General features: G+C 42.2%; 1 protein-coding gene across 5 annotated transcripts in view; it reads left to right on the forward strand.

Annotated features, from left to right (window-relative positions):
- Positions 1-23,229, forward strand: part of LNX1 (ligand of numb-protein X 1) — a 190,323-nt gene that overhangs the window by 134,755 nt on the left and 32,339 nt on the right. For 4 of the 5 annotated variants that reach the window (XM_027833221.3, XM_043544363.1, XM_043544365.1 and 1 more), the window contains 4 exons: positions 1,624-1,865; positions 3,482-3,637; positions 10,688-10,846; positions 14,769-14,971. In XM_027833221.3, the coding sequence (XP_027689022.1) occupies positions 1,624-1,865; positions 3,482-3,637; positions 10,688-10,846; positions 14,769-14,971 (760 nt within the window). The remainder of the gene's footprint in view (positions 1-1,623; positions 1,866-3,481; positions 3,638-10,687; positions 10,847-14,768; positions 14,972-23,229) is intronic. The other variant, XM_037897773.2, reaches the window with a different exon arrangement.

Below are 23,229 nucleotides of genomic sequence, written 5' to 3' on the forward strand. Positions count from 1 at the left end.
GCTTTAAGATTAAACTCGATAAGTTTATGGAGGAGATGGTATGATGGGATAACATGGTTTGGTAATTAAATATTCGTGGTAAATAGGCCTAATGGCCTGTGATGGGATGTTAGATGGGGTGGGATCTGAGTTACCCAGGAAAGAATTTTCTGTAGTATCTGGCTGGTGAATCTTGCCCATATGCTCAGGGTTTAGTTGATCGCCATATTTGGGGTCGGGAAGGAATTTTCCTCCAGGGAAGATTGGAAGAGGCCCTGGAGGTTTTTCGACTTCCTCTGTAGCATGGGGCACGGGTCACTTGCTGGAGGATTCTCTGCTCCTTGAAGTCTTTAAACCACGATTTGAGGACTTCAGTAGCTCAGACATAGGTGAGAGGTTTATTGCAGGAGTGGGTGGGTGAAATTCTGTGGCCTGCGTTGTGCAGGAGGTCAGACTAGATCATAATGGTCCCTTTTGACCTTAGTTATCTATGAATCTATGTACATTGGCCAAACTGGACAGTCTCTATGTAAAAGAATAAATGGACACAAATCAGACGTCAAGAATTATAACATTCAAAAACCAGTAAGAGAACACTTCAATCTCTTTGGTCACTCGATTACAGACCTAAAAGTGGCAATTCTTCAACAAAAAAACTTCAAAAACAGACTCCAACGAAAGACTGCTGAATTGGAATTAATTTGCAAACTGGATACAATTAACTTAGGCTTGAATAAAGACTGGGAGTGGATGGGTCATTACACAAAGTAAAACTATTTCCCCATGTTTATTACCCCCCCCCCCCCCCACTGTTCCTCAGACGTTCTTGTCAACTGCTGGAAATGGCCCACCTTGATTATCACTACGAAAGGTTTTCCCTGCCCCCCTTCCACCCCCCCCGCTTTCCTGCTGGTAATAGCTCACCTTACCTGATCACTCTCGTTACAGTGTGTATGGTAACACCCATTGTTTCATGTTCTCTGTGTATATAAATCTCCCCACTGTATTTTCCACTGAATGCATCCAATGAAGTGAGCTGTAGCTCACGAAAGCTTATGCTCAAATAAATTTGTTAGTCTCTAAGGTGCCACAAGTCCTCCTTTTCTTTTTACGCTAACAGAGTGACAGCTCCTCTGACAGAGAATATTTGTCATGGTGAGGCGCTCACAAAGCTACTGTGTATGTGGCTTTTTCTTTCACAAACATAAGCTGAGACAAACAAGCTTTCAAGCCTCACACTGGTCTCTTTCATTAATTGCACACAAAGGACAGATTATGGATTCCGGTCTTTGATTTGATCAATCACCTGCTATGCCTGTGTCTTGCATTTGTGCCCAACAGAACTACAGCTACCAACAGGCTGTATCTATCTAATTGTCTATTGAAGTAGATTTCTCAATTAAAATAATAATTTAGCTAATTATTCAGTGGCATCTATTCAATTTCTTTTAATTCTGTGAAACCTCGACTGGGCTGACATTTTCCCACATTGTTTGGTGTCTGTATTTCATAGATCAAGAAAAAGATTTAATTGCAATCATTACTCTTGGTACTGTTAATCATTCGTCAATGTCAGACACTCATCGTAAGCAGGTAATATTTTAAATGCAACTTTTACTAACATATCCTTTCCCTTTGCCTTAGATGTAAAGGAGCATCCCATTATGGCCTTACCAAGGAACGAAAGAGACGTTCACAAGATGACTCTCCAGACTGTAGTGCCACTTTAACCGTAGCGGCTCTTGGCCCAGAGCTCTCCGCAGCTGCAGCGATAGCCTTAATGACGGATGAGCCAGGCCTAGTTAATCCAGCCTTCAGCCCTGCCTCAGAAGACAACCAGTCAGGGAGCAGGTCTGGGGACCCCAGTAGAAGCAACCAAAACAGAAGTAAGAACTAACTAGGATAGTCTCTGAGGCCAGGGGGCCTCTCTCTGAAATTAACTTTGCCGAAAGCTTTAAAAATGTCAGAGAGCAGAGAAACCTGTTTGGTTTCTGTAATAACTCTTTTGTATTTGTCTTTTTAAGGCACGCTCCCAATAAACCAATATATTTAAGGTGAAAAATGCATTCAGCAATATCTTGAAATGAACCAATGTTTTGTGGGTATAAAATGTTCCCAGGGAAATGAACCCATGACCTTGGGGGAGTGTTTGCCAACATTCCAAGATGATGAAGCTCAGAGGAGCTGGCATTGCTAAAACGAACCACAGTAATGAACTAACCACACCAATAAATCTTTCCCTATTTCTTCCTCCACTACCCTGCCCTGCCAAACCCCAGTGAGTGTAGCATATTGGAAAAATGCAGTATGGCCGAAAGTAACCATCAAGGAGTATAGCCAGTGAAAAGAAGAGTAGAGTACAGGTAGAACTAGTATTTGTGGGGGCATGGGAGCCAAAAGGAGTTTGTCTTGGGAGAACGGACGCAAGGCTACAAAGGTAAAATTTAAACTGAGTTGAATTAGGAATCCAAAACCAACGCTTTGGTCTTGAGAACGTGGAGTGGGCAGGCAGACAGAAAGGTGGGGAGAGAGCACCAGAATCAAAGACCTTCATCGTTGAATTGAACCCTGCTGTTTTGGTTGGGCCGGAGGGGGGAGTTAAATCTGATTGGGGGAGTTTTGTACCACTAGATGGTGATGCACAGTACGCATATCATACTGAAAGATACAGAGTAAGAAGTGCCATGCATACCTATGACTCTGTAGAAATCAGGAGAGTCTGTATTTCAGTTATTATACCTTTGTACTGTCTTGCAAGTCCCTTTTGCTCTTTTTTCCTCTCCTCCTTCATATCATTATTTTTACCCAATTTTAAAAACCTTTTTAAAAAGTTCTTTTGCCTGCTTTAGAATTAGGACCCTTTTTGGTTTCTCTCCTCCCTAATTATTATTGCTAATCAGGAGGATGGAATGCCGTGTGGCTAGCATTCCTGACACTTCTAATTTTAGCCATTAAAATATTAGGCACTGTTGGGGTGGGGGGCTGGAGGGGCCACCATGATGGCTTTGCAGCAGTGCCATGTGCTGCTTCTATAGCAGACGTAGCAAGAGCCTCCAGTTTCTCTCCTGTAGGCTGGAGGAACATACTCAGCTCATTTGTTGTGGCACTAGCCCTTCACCTTACAGGCATTTTCCACTAGCCAATCCTTGGTATGGCTTTGGCTTTGAATAGTGCTGTTCACAGGCCAATACCCCTGGAAATCAATGTTGCGTTTATGGATGGCTAAACAGATGGAGTTAAAGATTCTGGGGTGCAGGATAGCAATACTTCAAATTAAAGTTAATGAATTCTCAGGCCCGAAACTCCATTTGGGGCCAGATACAACATAAGGAAAGCCATATGCAGTGAGGAGGGGAGGGAGAAGCTACAGCAGCCCTGGGGTCACTGCCACCACTGCCTCTGCCTCCCCTGCGCATAGCTGGGGTTACAGAAATGACGTGGTTCTGTAGGTTGTACAACCCAAAGCCGCTGCATTCTATTTATTTTTCTCTGTCTGTTGCAGGTAGGCCCTTCGAACGTTCCACTATAAGAACCAGGTCTTTTAAAAAAATAAATCGAGCTTTGAGTGTCCTTCGAAGGACGAAAAATGGCAGTGCTGTATCCAACCAGGCTGACCGGGAAAGGGAGCATGTTGAAAACTGTCTTGCCACAGAGGAAGGTAATGCTTTGTTCAGCCTGTGTATTTTTTCTATATGTCATGACTGGCTGGGAACCCCACTCACATGACGATTTAACACCCAGGTCTTACAGTTCTTCTGTTATTATTTATGTATTGTGTGACCGTAGTGCCTAGGAGCCCTAGTCATGGATTAGTTTGTGTTTTTAAAACACTTCATTGTTTTATTTTGTTTTAAATGTACCAGCCAAACAAAGAGAGGGAGAACTTAGAGATATGTGGAATCTGACTGGGGCTATTCTGGCAACAGAACACATGCTACAGAGACATGGGTGGCCTACAGACAAGGGTGGGCTAGTGTTTAAAACATGGGGTTGGAAGTCAGGACACCTGAATTCTGTTGTTCGCTCTGCTCCTGATTCACTCTTTGATTTTGGACAAGCCACTTATCCAGTGTGTGTCTAAGTTTCCTTCTCTATAAAATTTGGATAATACCTACTATACATCTCAGAGGGGGTTGTAAGGCTTCATTGATGTTTTTAAGTGTTTGGAAGTCTGTAGGTGGAAGGTATTATACAAATGTGAAATATCACCATCAGTGTTCCAGCACTTATGTTTGATATTTTGTGGCAGATGTGTGCTAACATGGCCAGATAGGTGACACTGCAAGAGCATTGTGCTCTGTCAAAGGGAAATAGAGACAAGTTACGATACGTTATCTGTCAGTGACAGGGAGGGGTGAAAAATAATACTTAGCACTTGATATGCTCACAGCACTACATAAATGTTAACTAATTGCTCTGCACCATATGCCAACACGGCAGCCATCAGGATGGAGGGGAAGTGACAATATCTTTGGCTTAGTTGTTGCCTAAATCAAGCTCATTATTTCTCTGCTCTAAACTTTAACGATGGGAGCATGACATAGAATCTCTTATCCCCAAATCAGATATCCATTTGCATCTTGCTTAGGTCAGTGTTGCATGGACGTTACTATAACTGTATGAACTCAAATTAAAATAATGTATGCAGTTGTGTGATCACAGTTCTGGGAATCTATCTTTAAATGCCCTATTACATCTTGGAAACAAGCATGTAAACAAATAACTTGCAATAATTCAAATACGCCCTTAATATGAATCTGTGATTTTGATACTTGACAGTTCATTACAACAGGTGCTTTGTTTAGCAGAGACTCAAAGGTTCTTGCTCATCTCTCTCCTCTTGCTGGAGGAGAAACTGCATAAAGTTCTTTCTGAAACAATTGTAATCATCTTGACAGGTAGCAGAACACTCCAATTCTGTGTGGGTGCAGGGGCTCCCTCAGTTGTTCTCCATAGTCTACGGTCTGACTCTTGTTAATTGTGTTGTCACTGGGTCACACTCTGGAGATGGCTGGAGTCTGATAGCCAAACAGGTCATAGCTCTCCAGGCTGGATTTTCAGCCTGCTGCAGATTTATTCTGCTTTGCCGAGTCTCTTATCCCTTTTGGAGAGATTGTACCTCTTGGAGAGTGTGGTGCTGCGTTGGAGTGGATACCTTTCTCTTAGAAGCCCATTGGCTTCCAGGCATTGCCTGTACCCTTCCAGGATCATCCTGACTGGTAAATATTGGGATGAATTGAATCCTGGCAGGATTCAAGATCTGGCTGGTTTTACCAACATTATATTTTGTACCTCATGCTTTCACAGAGGTCAGCAGCAGTTTGGATGGTTTAGCTGCCATTATTTTAGGGTTTTTTCTGTAGCTGTCAACTTCAATGCAATTTATTTCTAGACATATGTCCTGTGCCACTCAATGTTTAGTCAAAATGGGATTCAAAAGCCAGATATTCTCCTGTGCTGAGCAGGTCTCAGTGCGGAAGAGACTGGGGCCATCAGGGAGCCAGTTATGGCTCCTTGAGTCTCGAGATGCCCCAGCCCTGGCCTCAACCCAAGTTAGAATAGTTTAGGTGCTCCTGTAATTTATGACAGCTTACTCTGGTTCCCAAGGGACCATATACCAGTTGTGAATGTAGCAGAGCTGCCTTCTGCTCTGCCCTCTCCCCTTTCCTTTCTGCCTCTGACATGCCCTCTGTCTCCCGTCACATGCCCCTTCTGCTAGGGTGGTTGGGAGGTTTGGCACAGGTGCCAGAGCTGGCTCCGCTTGCTTTACATTATCACCTACATCTCCCCTGTGGTGGGATTCTCATCCGGTCAGCTGTGGCCAAATTACCCAACTTTCCCAGAGAGAGAGAGTCTGACTCTCCCTTTGTTTCCACGAGTGTAACTCCATTAACAGCAGAGAGACCCCTGATTTATGCCAGTGTGAGTGCCGAATCAGGCCCAAGATGTTCATGGTTTTTATGCCCATGCCATCTGAATAGCAAATATCCGGTTGCAGTAAGCGTTTTTAATAATGCCATATTACTAATTAAAGGTGAACCTTTCTGTGAGGAGCTGCCATCTGTTTGGCAAAAGCCCAACCGAGGTTGAGTTATTAACGTCCGTTATGATTGATCTGCTGGTCTGTCAGAACTCCCTCCCCTGGCCGGGTTTAGGGGTCTCTGACTGTTTTGTGTTTGTCTGTACCTCAGGCACAAGATCTCCATGGATAAGGGGCAAGTAAGAACTTCCTTTGTGATGCTTGCGCTTCCTGCAGCTGCACAGCATGAACAGCATTTAGAATAACCTCCTTGCCATAGCCCATGTTGTCTTGTATAGTCTCTCTTATATGATGGGTCTGATATCATCACTGTGGCCCTGCTCTGATAATGTGAAACCAGTAGGCTAGCTGCTGTGTGCCTGAGATGATGATTAAGGCTATGATTTTAGTCTGCGGAAGAGAAGAAGGAGGGGGGATTTGATAGCTGCTTTCAACTACCTGAAAGGGTGTTCCAAAGAGGATGGATCTAGACTGTTCTCAGTGGTAGCAGATGACAGAACGAGGAGTAATGGTCTCAAGTTGCAGTGGGGGAGGTTTAGGTTGGATATTAGGAAAAATGTTTTCACTAGGAGGGTGGTGAAGCACTAGAATGCGTTACCTAGGGAGGTGGTGGAATCTCCTTCCTTAGAAGTTTTTAAGGTCAGGCTTGACAAAGCCCTGGCTGGGATGATTTAGTTGGGGATCGGTCCTGCTTTGAGCAGGGGGTTGGACTGGATGACCTCCTGAGGTCCCTTCCAAGCCTGATATTCTATGATTCTGTCACAGAGGTCACAGAAGTGACTTCCAAAGGCCTCCATGACTCCAGCCCTGCTGTGAGGTACCACCTCCACCTGAGGCAGTGGTCTCCCAAGCTCCCAGCCCTCATGGGCAGCAGGGGTACCCCGCAGCTCCCCAGCTGCCACAGGCAGGGGGGGTACCCCGCAGCTCCCCACCCATCACAGCAGGGCAGGGGGACCCCCGCGGCTCCCCAGCCGTGGCGGCAGGGGGACCATGGAGGCAGGGGAACTGCTGGCCACAGGGACAGGGGGTCTCCCGGTGGCAGGGGGTCCCCAGAGCCTCCAGCAGCCGTGCGGGGAGTCATGGGGACCCTGGAGCTCTGAGTCCCCACGGGTGGTGGGGGCCCCAGAGCTCCTAGCCACCCACAGCTGCCTAGTCCCTTCCCATTTTATCATGGATATTTTTAGTAAAAGTCAGGGATAGGTCACGGCTTCTGTGAATTTTTCTTTATTGCCCATGAACTATCCGTGACTTTTACTAAAATATCTATGGCAAAATCTTAGCCTTAGTGATGATCTATACTCCTCTTCATCATGCTTTTCATTAAGGTGGAAAGATCCACAGTGAAACAGTCCTGACTCTGTTTAGCTTGCCTTCACACAGTTCTTTCTCTCACCATGGACACTGATGCATTGGATAAATATTAAACAATGCTGATTGTCTCTTTAATCTGATTATATTACAGCATCCTAGAGGCTCTCTTAGGAGTTTAATGATCAGTTATAAATGGATCTGGTAGTGCCACCTAAAGCTAAGATTGCCTGACACTTTCCATGGTAAGCACCTGTTTTCAGTTGCTGATAACTTTGTCAAACCCTAACCATTTAGGCTAAAAATTTTTAGACTTGCTCTCTGCCTCAGCCTGAATTTTTCTGAAAGTTTCAGCAAAAATTGTTCATTGTTCAAAATGAAGGAAATGCTAAAAAGCAAAGCATAAATACTGAGAAAAAACTGGATTTTTAAAATTCTTTCATTTTTAAGAATTTAAGATATTTTCTCTGGCAATATGGGCAAGGAAATGTTTGTTTACAATATGGTATCCAAGGTGATAGTGTTTAAATGAGAATGGTCTAACTTGTAGCATGTAGGGTTTGAAATAATTCCTGCAGCTTTTAAAGAAGCCTCTCCAACCGTGTTGCATTTAAGATGTAATTTCTTATGACTATGTCTGTCACTGTGAGTTACCTCAACAGTTGACTTAAATGATCAAGTACCATGAGCAAGTCAGTACAACTATGGTGTACTCCACATATGTCAAGATACTCCTAGTCTGGCACCACTCTGTCTATGTTCATTTCTGTCCAACAGAGACATATATACTCCTCATTCAAACCAGTCTACAGTATTAATTTTAAACCACCTAGGGCTAACACTAACTGTGGGAACGGGCATTTGGGTCTCCCCCTGTAACAGGTACTCACGCTGATGGTTTTCAGTAACATTCATTGGTTATTTTAGGAAGCTGTAAAATAAATGGAGATTGTGATTGCTGAATGACATTTCCTGCTATTTTAGTAATGTGGTAGCCCCTAGGAGCTGGGACTCCATTGTGGTAGGAGCTATACAAACATACAGCAAATGCATCCAGACAGCAGGTGTATCTTGGAGTAAGAGTGTGTGGTCTCTTTGTTGGCTCTTTAGAGGTCTTATGAGGCTATCCCAGTGAGGGAAAAAAACGTTAAGGGAAACTGCAGTGTTCTATGAAAAGCATATGAATAAAAGGAAGGTGAGTGAATAGTGAGCGGTCAAGCAAGAAGCTACCATCTTGACAATCTCAAGAGGCAAAGTTAGGCCTAAAAGGGATTCAGGATTCATTGGAAACCACTGAAACTCCAACAACTTCAAAGCTGTTTATACGTAAATATTAAATTGGTTAATTTAAACTAATTGTTAAATTAACTGAAACATTTTTTTAAATGGGCTTTACCTTAAAATAACTTTAAAAAGCTGATTATCTGAATTTTTCTCATTTTCATATGTCTCACGAGGCTTGGCTGCCTCCTAGGGACTGCAATGTTGCAGGTGGCCCCCTGCAGTGAGACGTACATCTTACCCTTTTCTTCTCAGTTGCAGAGGGCAGTAGAGCTGATGTGGACATTGCCAGGATGTCTGCCTCCTTGTACCCTGTAGAGTTCCTTTATAGGGGATCAATACAAGTGAGTTGCTGGCAAGGCTGTGGGCAGGCTGGGGTACGTGTGGTATAGGGGTTGTGGATCCTGTGCTTACAGAGATCCACCAGCCTCTACCCCTCACCCTGTAAAGAGATATTGCAGACTCAGGGCTGCAATAATGGATGCTGAGAAGCTTGTAGAGGTAGATTTCTTCCTTCCCACTCCAGTGACACTCCCTGTACTAAGCCTGGCTAATTGGCTTTGGTGCAAGAGGCAGGAATTGATCCTGAGCAAGATGAGAGTCCTATTCACTAAATGGAGATACTGAAAAGATGAGAAAAAGTTATGATTTTAGGGAACTAGAATCCCCTTTTCAGCATCATGCCTGTGAGACTTGTATAAAGAAAGGGAAATGGTTTATACAGACCAAAGAAAGAAACCAAAAAATCAAGTTTATTCTAGATGTGGCCCAAACCCAGAATGTGGAGTCTAACCCGCTTTCAGTGATTTTCAAATTAAAATCCACCACAGCAGATTGGAATTTCTGGTTCTGTTTTTGCCAAAATCTCACAAAACAGCTGGTGGAGATCTCATAAGGATGGATCTTAAGCACTCTGATTCCGTGGTGATGCACAAGGCATAAATACCTAGAAAAAAGAGTAATCCTGCAGGATTTCCACCATTTGAGATAAATTCCTGTTTTAGCCTGCCTGTACAAGGCAAGAATTGACTATAAAAGGGAAATGTGATTACTGACCAAATAAAACAAGTACAATTTTACTGAGATACTATAAGATCCTAAACAATCACATCATCAGTCCTACCAAACCTTCTTTGAGAAGATTGAGATACCACTGGAGAAACCACAGAAGCAATAAGATGTTAAAAAAGGAAAAATCTCAAAGTATAGGCTACTTCACTGGAGAATTAAAAATAGATAGATAGATAGATCTAGAGGTAGATCTAAAATTTGGATAGATTTTCCAAAGTGACTGAAAATCATTAGGAAAATCAAACATTAAAGCAGGTTGCAAAGGGCAATATGTAAGGCTCAGATAACTCTAATGTAACACAGAAACCAAACTGGGTCAAACTTGTGTGTGAGAATTATAGATCTGCATATTTGCTAACAATTGGTTATAACATTGGCTATATTGCTTAAATTCTGGAAACGAGGATAAAGGAAACGATAGTCTGCACTTTGCATAGCCTTATTTAGGTGAGTAGTCCTTAGTCATGCAAATAAATGCATGTGAGCTACTTATGTGAATCAGGCCTACTAGCATGAATGTAGATTTGCAGCATGGGGTGCAAATTGTGTTAATAATTCAGTCTAATCAAGATGGGTTAAAACCTAATAGCAGACATTATCCAGCACTCATCACACCTGATGAAGTTAGGGAAGTTAAGGAACAGGATATTTCCTGTTAAGGAAGTTAAGGAGCAGGATATTTCACTAGCAGCATTATCAGTTGGTGCATAATAAGCATATGAGTTTGCTAAATTTGAGCATTGAATTTATGCTTACATTAAGGAACATAAATTTGGGGGACATAAAGTCTCGTATAAAAATCCTGTACCTAAAGTATTAATGAACACTCAGAGTCTTACATCTTTTTAAGTGAACAGAGGTACTGTCTTAAACAGGAATGGCCATTCTCTCCTATCTTATTTAAAACTGTAATGTCAATAATATTACATGCTGCTATCAAAGTATAGCTTGAGGAAGAAGTACATTGGATATTTCTGAACACAGATGACCTTTTATTATTATTGACAGATTCAGAGTGTTCCATACCACTCCCGATGAGAAATATACAAGAGTATGGAGAAAAATCTGCAAGCAGAGTCACCAAAAACAAGACAGAAAGTTTACTTCTTTCTAGATTCTGCTGTTCAACGATATGTAAAGACTGGAAGTGTAAATGGGGAAAGAAAGGTATGAAATACTTAAGGGTTTTCCTGCTCTGGAAAACCTGCTGAAAGAGGATGGGGGATAACTAATTAAGAATACAGTGAAGACTGGAATAAATGGGGGGCACACAGATTAAGGCTCTGACCCTGCCACTAGCTGTGTGTGACACATGACTTGCACCTATGCAGAGTCTTGTTGAGGTCAGTGGGGCTCTGTTCAGGCACAGGCATCCACCCATATGCAAGCAGTAGCTGGATCTAGGGCCTAACTCTTTTGGGTGAAATAAATATATTAGTAAATTAAAAGGCCATTCCGGGGTTTTTCTTGTATATTACTATTTTAAATAGGTAAAGTACATTTTAATCAACCATTTTCATAATTCATATTGACAATGAAATGAAAGTGGATAATAGATTTGTTCTGCTTGAAAGGGGGCCTAATCTGGTTAGCAGCTAGTTTTTAATCTGGTACAGTTTAGACAAACATACGGCTGAAAACCAGGCTCAAAGTAGAAATGGATATTGTGAATACAGACCATACACGAGAGCACTAAAGAAACCATCAGAAAAAATAAAGAGATTAATCCAGTTATTTCACCTGGGTTATGGGCAGAAGTGTCTACTTTTTATAAAGAACACTCTATATTTTACAGGATGTTCTTTACAGACATCAAATGTACACAATTGAGTATAAGAGGAAAACCTGTATAATGAGCGACTGGCAAGAAAAGAGAAAATTCTTGGAGAGATTTCTTTATAGATTACGCATTTGATTAGAGTAAAAGCAAGTTATATATTAAAATTCCTCTTGGCATATCTGCAACTAAGATGCTGTAATAGTTTGTAGTGAAATACAGGAACATGCCACTGCAAGACCCAGTAGGTTACAAACTAGTTAAAAGCATCATCTATAAATGAAGCAAAGAACCAAAACTATATAACAATTGTTTCTGTACTCTACTTTTATGCTAGTACAACTCAGCTGAAATCTACAGCAAGACTGGTGTAAAACTGGAATAACATAGTAGTGTATCAGGCCCACATTGTTTAACTGATCAAGAGACTAATCAGTATAATTCACTAGAAAAGGTTCTGAGAATAAGATGTAGAGACAGAGTCTGATAAAAATCAATGGTACAATTTGTTAGAAGCTGTAACAAGTCGCCATGGAATGTGAAATTTAAGCAGTTTTTTGATCAGTTGCATTGATCACACTACAAGGATTCCATTGGCACCTAGCTAATACAGTGATGGGGGCATGAAAAATGCCTAGGACAGACCAACAAGATGGTTTATAGGTGATGAGGTACAATGAAAAATATTGGGGTTCTGATTCTCATTTACACAATAGCCCCTTTACACCTTTCTATCAGCTATACACCCGCTTAGCTGAAATGAGAATCAGGCCCTGAAAGTGTGGATCCTTTATTTAAAAAAAAAACATTTGGGGCCAAATTCAGTGGTGACTTAAAGTGGTTGGATAAGTTACACACTGGGTAAAACCTGGTCCAAAAAAATAGGTGTACATGATTTCCACCTATCTGGCATTTAGTGTGCGTGCAAAACAGAAAGGGGCTGGTATTGTAGCAGAAACAACTAATAGGAGGGTGTAAGAGAAACAGGCACTCAGATACTGCAGTGATGAGGCTGTATAATTACCTAGATCAGTAATAAACTGTATCTACTGTATGTAAACGACAAAGACCAAGTCTGTGCTGCTGGTAGGTGCTCTTTACAGGCATGATGGAAGAGAGTTTCCTGTCCTGAAGAGTTTACAGTCAAAGGAATGGTAAGGGATGCAACACAATGCTCCTGTTCTTTTTCAGCTTCTCTCTCTCTGTCTATTTGCTCTTTGACAAACTTAGACTAGGAAATACTGTGCTCTCTGATACTGTTCTGCTGTAACTCCAGTTAAGTGTTAGCTTTTTAATGGCAACCTCTGCTCTTTGATTTTAAAAATAGGTAATTACAGTTCTTTGAAAGGAATGATGATACATTATTTCTCTACCAGTGGGTTATTCATGTGAGCTCACTCTTACAATCAAAAGATCCATTGTGCCAAAAATTCAAAATGCCTTCTCTCATGTGTGGGGCCTTTACCTCTGTAATAGATGGTTTGGGACAGATGAATACATTAAAAAATACTAAGGCATGTGTAAAATAATATTGAACCAAATACTTCCTTAGTGTAACGCCATTGATTTTATTTGGATTTATACAGGAATGAATTTGAGCCAAAAGTTTTAATACTCCTAAAAGAGAAGAAAATTATAGCAACGTTGTACAGACAAATGTGCTATTTGGGAAAGGAACATACTTCTAAAGTAAATTATAGTTTAAAAGATAATAAATCTATACTCGGATCCTCAAGTACAGCAGAGCTTCACACAATACAGCTGAGCAGACATCATGGTTTTGTGCTACCAGGCGAGGGCTTCTTAAGTCAGGTGAAAAATATTCCAGCATTGAGAGGAAATAAGGTCATTGTTCCCTTCAAATAAATTTCCTTTTACTAAAATTCAAGCTAGTTTGTCTCTGTATGGTATAGTGCTGCTGCAGAAAGGTACTAAAGCACAAGCCAGACTTTAAGAACGTGAGCAATCCCATGATTTCAGTGGGGCTATATATATTCTTAAAGTTAGGCACATTCTTAAATTCCTGGCTGAATTGGGGTCTGTATTTGGAATAATGCCATATTACTTTTCTATAGATGGGAGATAACACCATGTAGTAATAACCAGGACACCCAACTGCCTAGCTGTATTTGTCTGAAACTAAGGGTCTGTAGTAAAGTTTCACGAGGCCGTAGACGACACTGGGGAGATAACACATCCCCTATTGAAGACTGCAGATGTATCGTCCCTTTCCACTAAATTGGCTCCATGCTGAGACACATTTAAGTCTGCATTTCCCAATTAGAATTTAAACTAAACCCTTATGCATTGTATATGACTGATTTATCCACAATGAGTCATTTTTTCTCATGTAGCTGGGCCCATGAGTTTGGAAAGCCCTTGAAGTTTGGAGGGAGCCTTGTCTACCTCAGATCCTTAGGGATCTCTGACTGCTCTCTGTCCAAGTGCATGCTGCTTTAATATGGACATTTTGCATACTTAAATTAGAAGAAGCAAGGGATTCCTATTCCAATGAGTTTGCTTGAGCTCCATACAGTGAAGTAGGAAGGGTCCTACAGTGAAAATGTCACTTCTCTTTGGGTAGCCCAGAAAATTTTCTCCTCCCTTTAATTTGGATATTAGGAAACTTTCTAGATGTGAAGATGTGAGGAAATATTTCCTCAGGTTTTGTGAGCCAAATGTCCCTTGGAACTTTCTGTTCTGGTGCTGAAACCCTGGGCTACTAAATCAATAGTAGACAAAGTTCAAGTTGGTCCTGGACAGACAGACAGACACACACACACACAAAAAAGTCTGTGACAACTCAGGTATGAGTTCTGGGCTAGTAGGTCAGGCTCCGGCCCCTGCAGGCTCTTGGTGTGTCTGGTAGTTACACACATCCCTCTGAGACGCTCCTGGGGCCAGGAAAGAGCTGTCTGAGAAGGGAGGGTATTGGAGAGGTAAAGTATCTATTTAGTTCTCCTAGGATATTAGAACAAATCACTGCACATTTCCTTTAAATACATTTCACCAGCCTCGATCACACTGAAGGTCCCAGCAGCATTCTGTAGAATCGTACTTATGAGTGGGGAAGGTGCAGCCCATCAAAGTAGAAGATGCAGAGAAGAACTGATTGCAGAAAACATTAAACCTTGAATTTACTAATTACAACAATCCCTGAAAACAGCATGGCATCCTCTCCTCCCCTTTAACATAAACCATATCGACTGCTAAAACCTAGTTGGATCTGCTGCAGAGACCTGAAATTATGGGGTTTTTTTTAATAAAGCAAAATTATTATTTCAGATAAATACCTTTTTATGTGCATTTCAGTCTTCCCCAGATTATATCACCTGATTCCAGATGGAGAAATTACCAGTATTAAGATCAATCGTGGTGATCCCAAAGAAAGTCTTGCCATTAGAGTTGTGGGAGGCAGTGAAACGCCTTTGGTTCACATAATTATACAACATATCTATCGAGATGGCGCGATTGCCAGAGATGGAAGATTACTGCCGGGAGACATGATACTAAAGGTACGGTATTGTGGAAATGCCAGGTGAAGGGTTAACATTTTAACAAAGAACAAGTCAATGTAAATACATGCTGCAATAGGGTTGTAAGACTGGGAGGTAAGACTTATCTGTTTGCATATACAGAAGTATAATACATGACAAGATGTGTCATTAAACTGCAGACTCTGGTGCTTGATATGGTTCCTTCTGTCATATAGGCATGTATTTGAGTGCTGTCCTGAGTAGGCATGCTTTCCCGAATTGGGGCCTCAGTGAATAAGGATGGGTGAACTGCATTGCACAAATAAGAACTGACCCTAACTTTTGCTCAAAACTTCAACCAAACCTTTTTTTGAAGATTACTGATTGGTTTTCTCATTTTCCCTTGAGTTTCAGGCCCCTCTGCTTCCTGGCCTTAGGCAGAAGGACCAAAATGCAGTAAGAGAGAGTACTCCTGTGCCATTTCTGACCCAGCCGGAATCAGGAAGTACAGTTCAGTCTGTTTTAGTGACATTTTGAGATCCACTTCTGGATGAAAGGGGCCTAATTCTCCATTGTCCTGCTCCTTGTTTACTGACTTACACTAGCACAAAGGGTGTTTGAAATGCCTCCATTCTGGCTTGACTGTGTTTTACACCCCCTTTGCACTAATGACTACACAAGCTGCAGGGTTAGGAGAATGAGGGCCAAGATGTTCCTATACGCTTCTGATAAACAGAGTGACCCTTAACCAAATAGAAGCTCCAGACCTTTAAGTTCACCCGTCACTGTCCGGCGTCTGGTTTAACCATACCATTAGAAATGCACGGGTGTTTTTCTAAACTGGCAGGGTGGAGGGAAGGCTTAGGAAAGTTTGTATATTTGAATAAAAGAAATGTTAATTGTTTTAATCTTTAATTCAGTTTAAGGGCATTGCAAAGACTGTTCTAATATTAGGGCTTGTGGGTTTGTGTTTTTAAAGGAAATGTTGTTAATACATTGAGAGCTAAATTGTCAGTTGATGCAACTTTAATAGAGTTCTACCAGCAGTGAATTCGGCCCTGAAACTCCTACAGGCCCAGTCCAGTGGGTGGTGGTGTTTAGATGTTCCTTGTAATTATTAGAATTGGGAGCACTGCACTGTGTTGGGAGTCTGAAAGGACAGGAAACGGAGGAGTTGAGAGGCTGGGAGAGAGGTACAGAGGGTGCAGCAGGAGCTTGGTAAAGAGGTTTCCACTTTATTTTCAAAGTCCTGTTGAAGCTTGGTAGTACCTTGCCTGGTTGATACAACATTTTGGTGATGAGGATGGATCTTCTGCCTCTGAACCCACTTGCACCCTTTCTGCAAAGCCCAGGTGAACCTCCAATTGCTTTTACTACCTGGATCCATATGTTTGAGACTTATCTGCTTGCAATCAGTGCTACAGAGATTTCTGAAGTAAGAAAGTGTGCTCTGCTAAACCACTGCCTTGGAGCAGAAGGGCAGCATATATTTTACACTCATCCCCTTGCAGATGATAAATATGAGACTGCACTAACTGCATTAAAGAATTTTTTTGTGCCAAAAGTGAATGTAGTAGCTAATCGCTACAGATTTTGCCAGCGTGAGCAGAAAACAGGGGAGACTATAATGCAGTATATTGCTTCCCTGAGGAGTCTGATTGTAATTTGTGACTTTGAGAATATGGCAGATGAGATGATTGACCAGCTCATTGAGAAAACAACCATGCTTCATGTAGGAGAACGCTTACTTCTAGAACCACAACTTACACTAGAAAAAGCAATAACCATTGCTACTCAGATTGAGTCAGCTACAGCTGAAGCCGAAATAATGAGCATGGATACAGGAGGCACAGTCCAGGCTGTGACTCCTTTGCAGAAAAGTTCACTACCACTGCAGATACACAATTGCAAGAGGAAAACTAATGAAAAACCACTGAATCAGCAAATTCAAAATACAGTAAAAGCGTCCTTTTGCTGTGGATCCCCACAGCACCTTGCAAGCTACACAGGATGTCCAGCAAAAGTAGCTCAGTGCAATCATTGCAAAAAGATTGGACATTTTGCTAAAGTATGTCACAGTAGCCAGTTCAATCAACAGGTGCATGCAGTTACAATACCAGATGTTACTGTGCTGAGCGTGGACAAAATCACTACTGCACATATTCCAGAACAGATAAAGTGCACTGTAAACATTTCTGCCATACCCTCAGGCAAACCACACTCTATTCAGCTAATGTTGGACACCAGCTCAGCAGTATCTATACTACCTGATTCCATTGATCTGCATTACTTTAAAGATGTGCCTCTTACTGAACCCAAACTTCATTTGGTGTGCTATTTGAAAAACCATATTCCAGTACATGGCTGCCTGCCAGTAATAGTTACCTTTTGTGATTGCTGTGTAACTGCAGAGTTCTACATTGTCCACAAAGGCACTCCTATCCTTGGCAGAGATTTATTGGCTGCTTTAAATCTCAGGGTAGTTAATGGATGAATTGATCTTCCTCAGTAAAGCTCTCTTGCGGTACACACACCAGTTTCAGCTGGGACCCAACACCAGGTTGAGGAGAAACTCGGCTGTGCTTATGAGTTTCTGCATAAAGTTAAATGCGGAATAATGTGATGCCTGTATGACAGAAGTTACGGCGCTTACCCTTTTCAGTCAGGGAAGCTGTTTCAGAAGAACTTAGAAGACTTGTTCAAAAGGACATTATGGAAGAGATCGACTCTTCGGAATAGGTTTCACCTATAGTAGTGATGCAGAAGAAGGTTGGAGGCATTCGCCTTTGTGTGGACTTAAGGGAGCCAAATAAAGCTATTGTGATTGACAGCCATCCTCTTCCTCACATAAAAGAGGTATTGGCAGAACTCCATGGAGCAAAGATGTTTTCTACTCTTGATTTGCAGAGCGCATACCACCACGTTAGTTGCATGAAGACAGCAGAGACCTCACAGCATTTATTACACATGAGGGACTATTTCGTTTTAAATGTGTTCCATACAGTCTCGCATCTGCCCCAAGTGCCTTTCAAAAAATGTCATTGATTCTGAAGGATCAACATGGAGTTCAGTGCTATCTGGATGATATTATCGTGTTTGGAAATACTTCTGAGGAGCGTGACAATAACCTGCAGTCTGTACTAAACTGCATCAGCACAGCAGGCCTCCAGCTCAATAGGTCCAAATGCAAATTTAGACAAACTGAACTCTCCTTTCTGGGGCATACAATTTCACAGGCTGGACTAAAACCTGATCCAGATCATATCCTGGAAATTTCAAATGCTCCTCCTCCAACAGATTTGCAAACCTTACATTCCTTCTTGGGTCTTACCTCCTGGTATGCAAAATTCATTCCCAATTATGCTTCTGTCATTGAACCGTTACGGGAATTACTATGGAGAAGTTCAACCTTACTGTGGACAATGGATGCACAAGCTAGTTGCAAAACGGTGAAAGACTTGATTGTGCATAGTCCATTATTTGCACTATTCAGTCCTGCATTGCCCACAGTTGTAACTACTGATGCTTCTGATTATGGACTTGGGGCTGTTCTCACACAACTTCAGCTGCTCGGCAGCTCTCCAACACCACTTTCTACAAGCCATTACCCTCTGATCCCACTGAGAGTTACCAAAAGAAACTACAGCATTTGCTCAAGAAACTCCCTGAAAAAGCACAAGATCAAATCCGCACAGACACACTCCCCTGGAACCCCGACCTGGGATATTCTATCTACTACCCAAGATCCATAAACCTGGAAATCCTGGGTGCCCCATCATCTCAGGCATTGGCACCCTGACAGCAGAATTGTCTGGCTATGTAGACTCCCTCCTCAGGCCCTACGCTACCAGCACTCCCAGCTACCTTCGAGATACCACTGACTTCCTGAGGAAACTACAATCTATCGGTGATCTTCCTGATAACACCATCCTGGCCACTATGGATGTAGAAGCCCTCTACACCAACATTCCACACAAAGATGGACTACAAGCCGTCAAGAACACTATCCCCGATAATGTCACCTACTACAGGACAGGCCTAACAAAGAAAATAACAGAACGCCACTAGCCATCACCTTCAGCCCCCAGCTAAAACCCCTCCAACGCATTATTAAGGATCTACAACCTATCCTGAAGGATGACCCAACACTCTCACAAATCTTGGGAGACAGGCCAGTCCTTGCCTACAGACAGCCCCCCAACCTGAAGCAAATACTCACCAGCAACCACATACCACACAACAGAACCACTAACCCAGGAACCTATCCTTGCAACAAAGTCCGTTGCCAACTGTGCCCACATATCTATTCAGGGGACACCATCACAGGGCCTAATAACATCAGCCACACTATGAGAGGATCGTTCACCTGCACATCCACCAGTGTGATATATGCCATCATGTGCCAGCAATGCCCCTCTGCCATGTACATTGGTCAAACTGGACAGTCTCTACGTAAAAGAATAAATGGACACAAATCAGATGTCAAGAATTATAACATTCATAAACTAGTCGGAGAACACTTCAATCTCTCTGGTCACGCGATTTCAGACATGAAAGTTGCTATATTACCAGAAAAAAACTTCAAATCCAGACTCCAGCGAGAAACTGTTGAATTGGAATTCATTTGCAAACTGGATACAATTAACTTAGGCTTGAATAGAGACTGGGAGTGGCTAAGTCATTATGCAAGGTAACCTATTTCCCCTTGTTTTTTCCTACCCCCCCCCCCTCAGACGTTCTTGTTAAACCCTGGATTTGTGCTGGAAATGGCCCACCTTGATTATCATACACTTTGTAAGGAGAGTGATCACTTTAGATAAGCTATTACCAGCAGGAGAGTGGGGTGGGAGGAGGTATTTTTTTCATGCTTTATGTGTATATAAAAAGGTCTTCTACAGTTTCCACAGTATGCATCTGATGAAGTGAGCTGTAGCTCACGAAAGCTTATGCTCAAATAAATTGGTTAGTCTGTAAGGTGCCACAAATACTCCTTTTCTTTTTGCAAATACAGACTAACACGGCTGTTACTCTGAAACAGAGAGGACTGTTGCATTTGCTTCAAGGACGCTAAGTAATGCTGAGAGAAAATATTCTACAGTTGAAAAAGAAGCACTTGCTTGTGTCTGGGCTACTGAAAAATGGAGAACTTACCTGTGGGGCCGCACGTTCAAGTTGCGCACAGACCACAGCCCTTGATGACGTTGCTCACCATGAAAGGACTGGGAAGAGCAGGATACCGTGTTGCTCGATGGTCTGCAAGACTGCTCTCTTTCAATTATGAACTGGAATATAAGCCTGGAAACCAAAATGTGGTCGCCGATTGCCTTCACCAGATGTCCCCCGGAGGATGAGGATGTAGTGGTTGCGCTTATTACAAGCACTCTCACTGCAGTTACAAGAGAACAATTTCAAGCTGCTTGTTCAGCGTGTCCAATTCAACAAAAACTACGGGAATTTCTGACAAAGAGATGGTCCAGTCACCATAAAAACCTTGACCCAGTTTTGCTGCCTTATTTTAGAGTTTGGGATGAACTTTCTTTGATGGCTGTGTCCTATGAGGTACACACCGGCTCCTTGTACCAGAAGAATTACAGTCAAAACTCATACACCTGGCACACGATACTCATCAAGGAATTGTCTGAACCAAACAACAACTACGGGATCTGTATTTGTGACCAGGGATGGACTCTCAAACTGAAGCACTCATAAAATCCTAGGTTTCAGAGTAGCAGCCGTGTTAGTCTGTATCCGCAAAAAGAAAAGGAATACTTGTGGCACCTTAGAGACTAATAATTTTATTTGAGCATAAGCTTTTGTTAGCTACAGGGCTATAGCTGTAGCTCACAAAAGCTTATGCTCAAATAAATTTGTTAGTCTCTAAGGTGCCACAAGTCCTCCTTTTCTTTTTCATAAAATCCTGTGTCACTTGCCAATGCATAATAAGACAGCAGTGACATGTACCCCTCCATTACAGCCTGTTCCCCTTCCTGAATCTGCATGGAAAAAAGTGGCGATTGGCATTGTAGGACCCTTTGATGCTGCTCCAATTGACTGCTGTTATGCCATCACTTTAATAGACTATTTCAGTAAATGGCCTGAGGTAGCATTTATATCGCAAATCTCTTCTGTTACAGTAATTAAGTTCCTCTCTTCCGTTTTTAGCAGAGAAGGTAACCCCAAAGAACTGGTTTCAGATAATGGTAGTCAATTTACTTCCCTGGAGTTTGAAATTTTTCTAGCACAGAGGGACATTTTACATAGAAGGTCATCCCTATATTACCCTCAAGCCAATGGGGAAATGGAACGGTTTAGCAGAAGTTTGCAAGAGAGTTTGCAAACGGCTAAACTGGAAGGGCAATTGTGGATACCCTTCACTACTGATTTCTTGCAAGCATACCAGGCTACACGACATGCCACAATGCAAAGATCACTCGCAGAGTTACTGCATGGGAAACAGATGAATACTAAACTGAACATTGCTGGATTGTTAAAGGCATGACCTGAGGCCCCAACCGAGGATGATGTGAGAAAAACAATTGAACAGAACCAAGCAAAGTTTAAGGCTTTCACAGACAAGCGGCGGGGTGCTAAGGAACCAAAGTTTGAGTGTGGTTCCTTCGTTAGAATATGAAAACCTGGAATTTTACGCAAAGGGGACCATAAATTCTCAGCTCCTCTTAAAATCATAGAGAAGAAGGGACCTTACACCTATCGACTTTCTGATGGGTGGGTATGGAATGCTTCTTATCTTGCACCTGCCTATGCATCAAGAGGAGATTATGCCAACACCCAGTCTGCACTGGATGACTTCACCATAGCACCAACACAACAAGATATTGCACTGGAGCCGGGGCTTGAGAGACGGCCTGTCAGACCCAGATGACCAGCTGTCTGGGCTAGAGACTATGTTATGTAGTATCTACAGTGTTTTAAGTGTAATATTTCTGCCAACAGTATAGTGTCTTGTTTCATATTTGTTCCTGTGGGTAGAACTATAATGTTTATTTTAATTGGGAGAGTTTCTTAAAAGAGGAGGGAATGTGGTGTTTAGATGTTGCTGGTAATTATTAGAATTGGGAGCACTGGCTGTTGGGAGTGTGAAAGGACAGGAAACAGGAAGGAAGGAGCAGGAGTTGAGAGGCTGGGAGAGAGGTACAGAGGGTGCAGCAGCAGCTTGGTAAAGAGGTTTCCACTTTAAGAATAAAGGCCTGTTGAAGCTTGTTAGTACCTTGCCTGGTTGATACAACAGGTAATTAGTGCCTTCAGTTCTCATTGGCACTGAGAGACTCTCAGCACCTGGCAGGATGCGACCCTAATTCTGTAGGTGCTGTTTGGTAAACAGCATAGTCAGTGGCAACAGCTGAAATCTATAAGCAAGCTTGAATAACGAGGTGACGCTGGCTGTCAGCTGCTACTTCCATTCCTGTTTCCATAGAAATGGATGATGGATGGGCAAAAAAATGAGGCCAACCGCTTTAAAATAATCTGGGTTTTGCATATTTCAGCTGTGGCTTCTGCTGCAAGTACCATTTCTCGCACTGGGCCTGTGAGCTTCTGAGGCCTGCATGGCTACTATTTCAATTCTTAAAAGAGAAGAGCAATAGCATAATAGTACTGAACAAAGACAGAACTAGTTCCCTTCTTTCGTTACCTTCAGGGTGTGTAGCTGATGGAGTCCCTTTAGATTTATACTGCAGGATTCCCGCACAGCTATAACTTTTCATAGCAAGCTTGGTGCCTACTTTCACAATCCCTGTTTTATGACCTTTGGTGTACAGTACATCTAGTGGGACTGAACACTCTGCTGAATTCTCTTACTAAGTTTTCTTTACTAGTAATCTAACAGGGCCTGATCTTTTGAAATGCGGAGCACTATCTGAATGTTGCTGAGCTTTCTCAACTGCCATTGACATCAGTGATAGCTGAGGACACTCAGCGTCCTGCTGGGGAGGTACTCAGCACCTCACAGCATCATGACATTAGATATTAAGATTTGATTGTCCACTTGGGCCTGATCCTTTTCCCTTAAAGGAGTTTCATTGAAGTGCCATCAACTTCAATGAAAGCAAGATCAGAATCAAAAATTCCATTTGTAGTCAATAATGCAGGATTGTGCGCTTGGTCTATGTATTCGTTGTCCTAGTTAAATTCTCCTCTACATAATACTTGTAGGTAACTGGAGGAGACGCCTATCCAGAGTTACTGAAGTTTTAAGGCCAGGTCTACATTAAAAAGTTAGACTGACCCAGCTACATTGCTCTGGGGTGTGAAAAGCTAATAGTTAAGCCAACCTGACC

Source organism: Chelonia mydas, chromosome 4, assembly GCF_015237465.2.
Source record: "Chelonia mydas isolate rCheMyd1 chromosome 4, rCheMyd1.pri.v2, whole genome shotgun sequence".
Taxonomy (NCBI): domain Eukaryota; kingdom Metazoa; phylum Chordata; order Testudines; family Cheloniidae; genus Chelonia; species Chelonia mydas.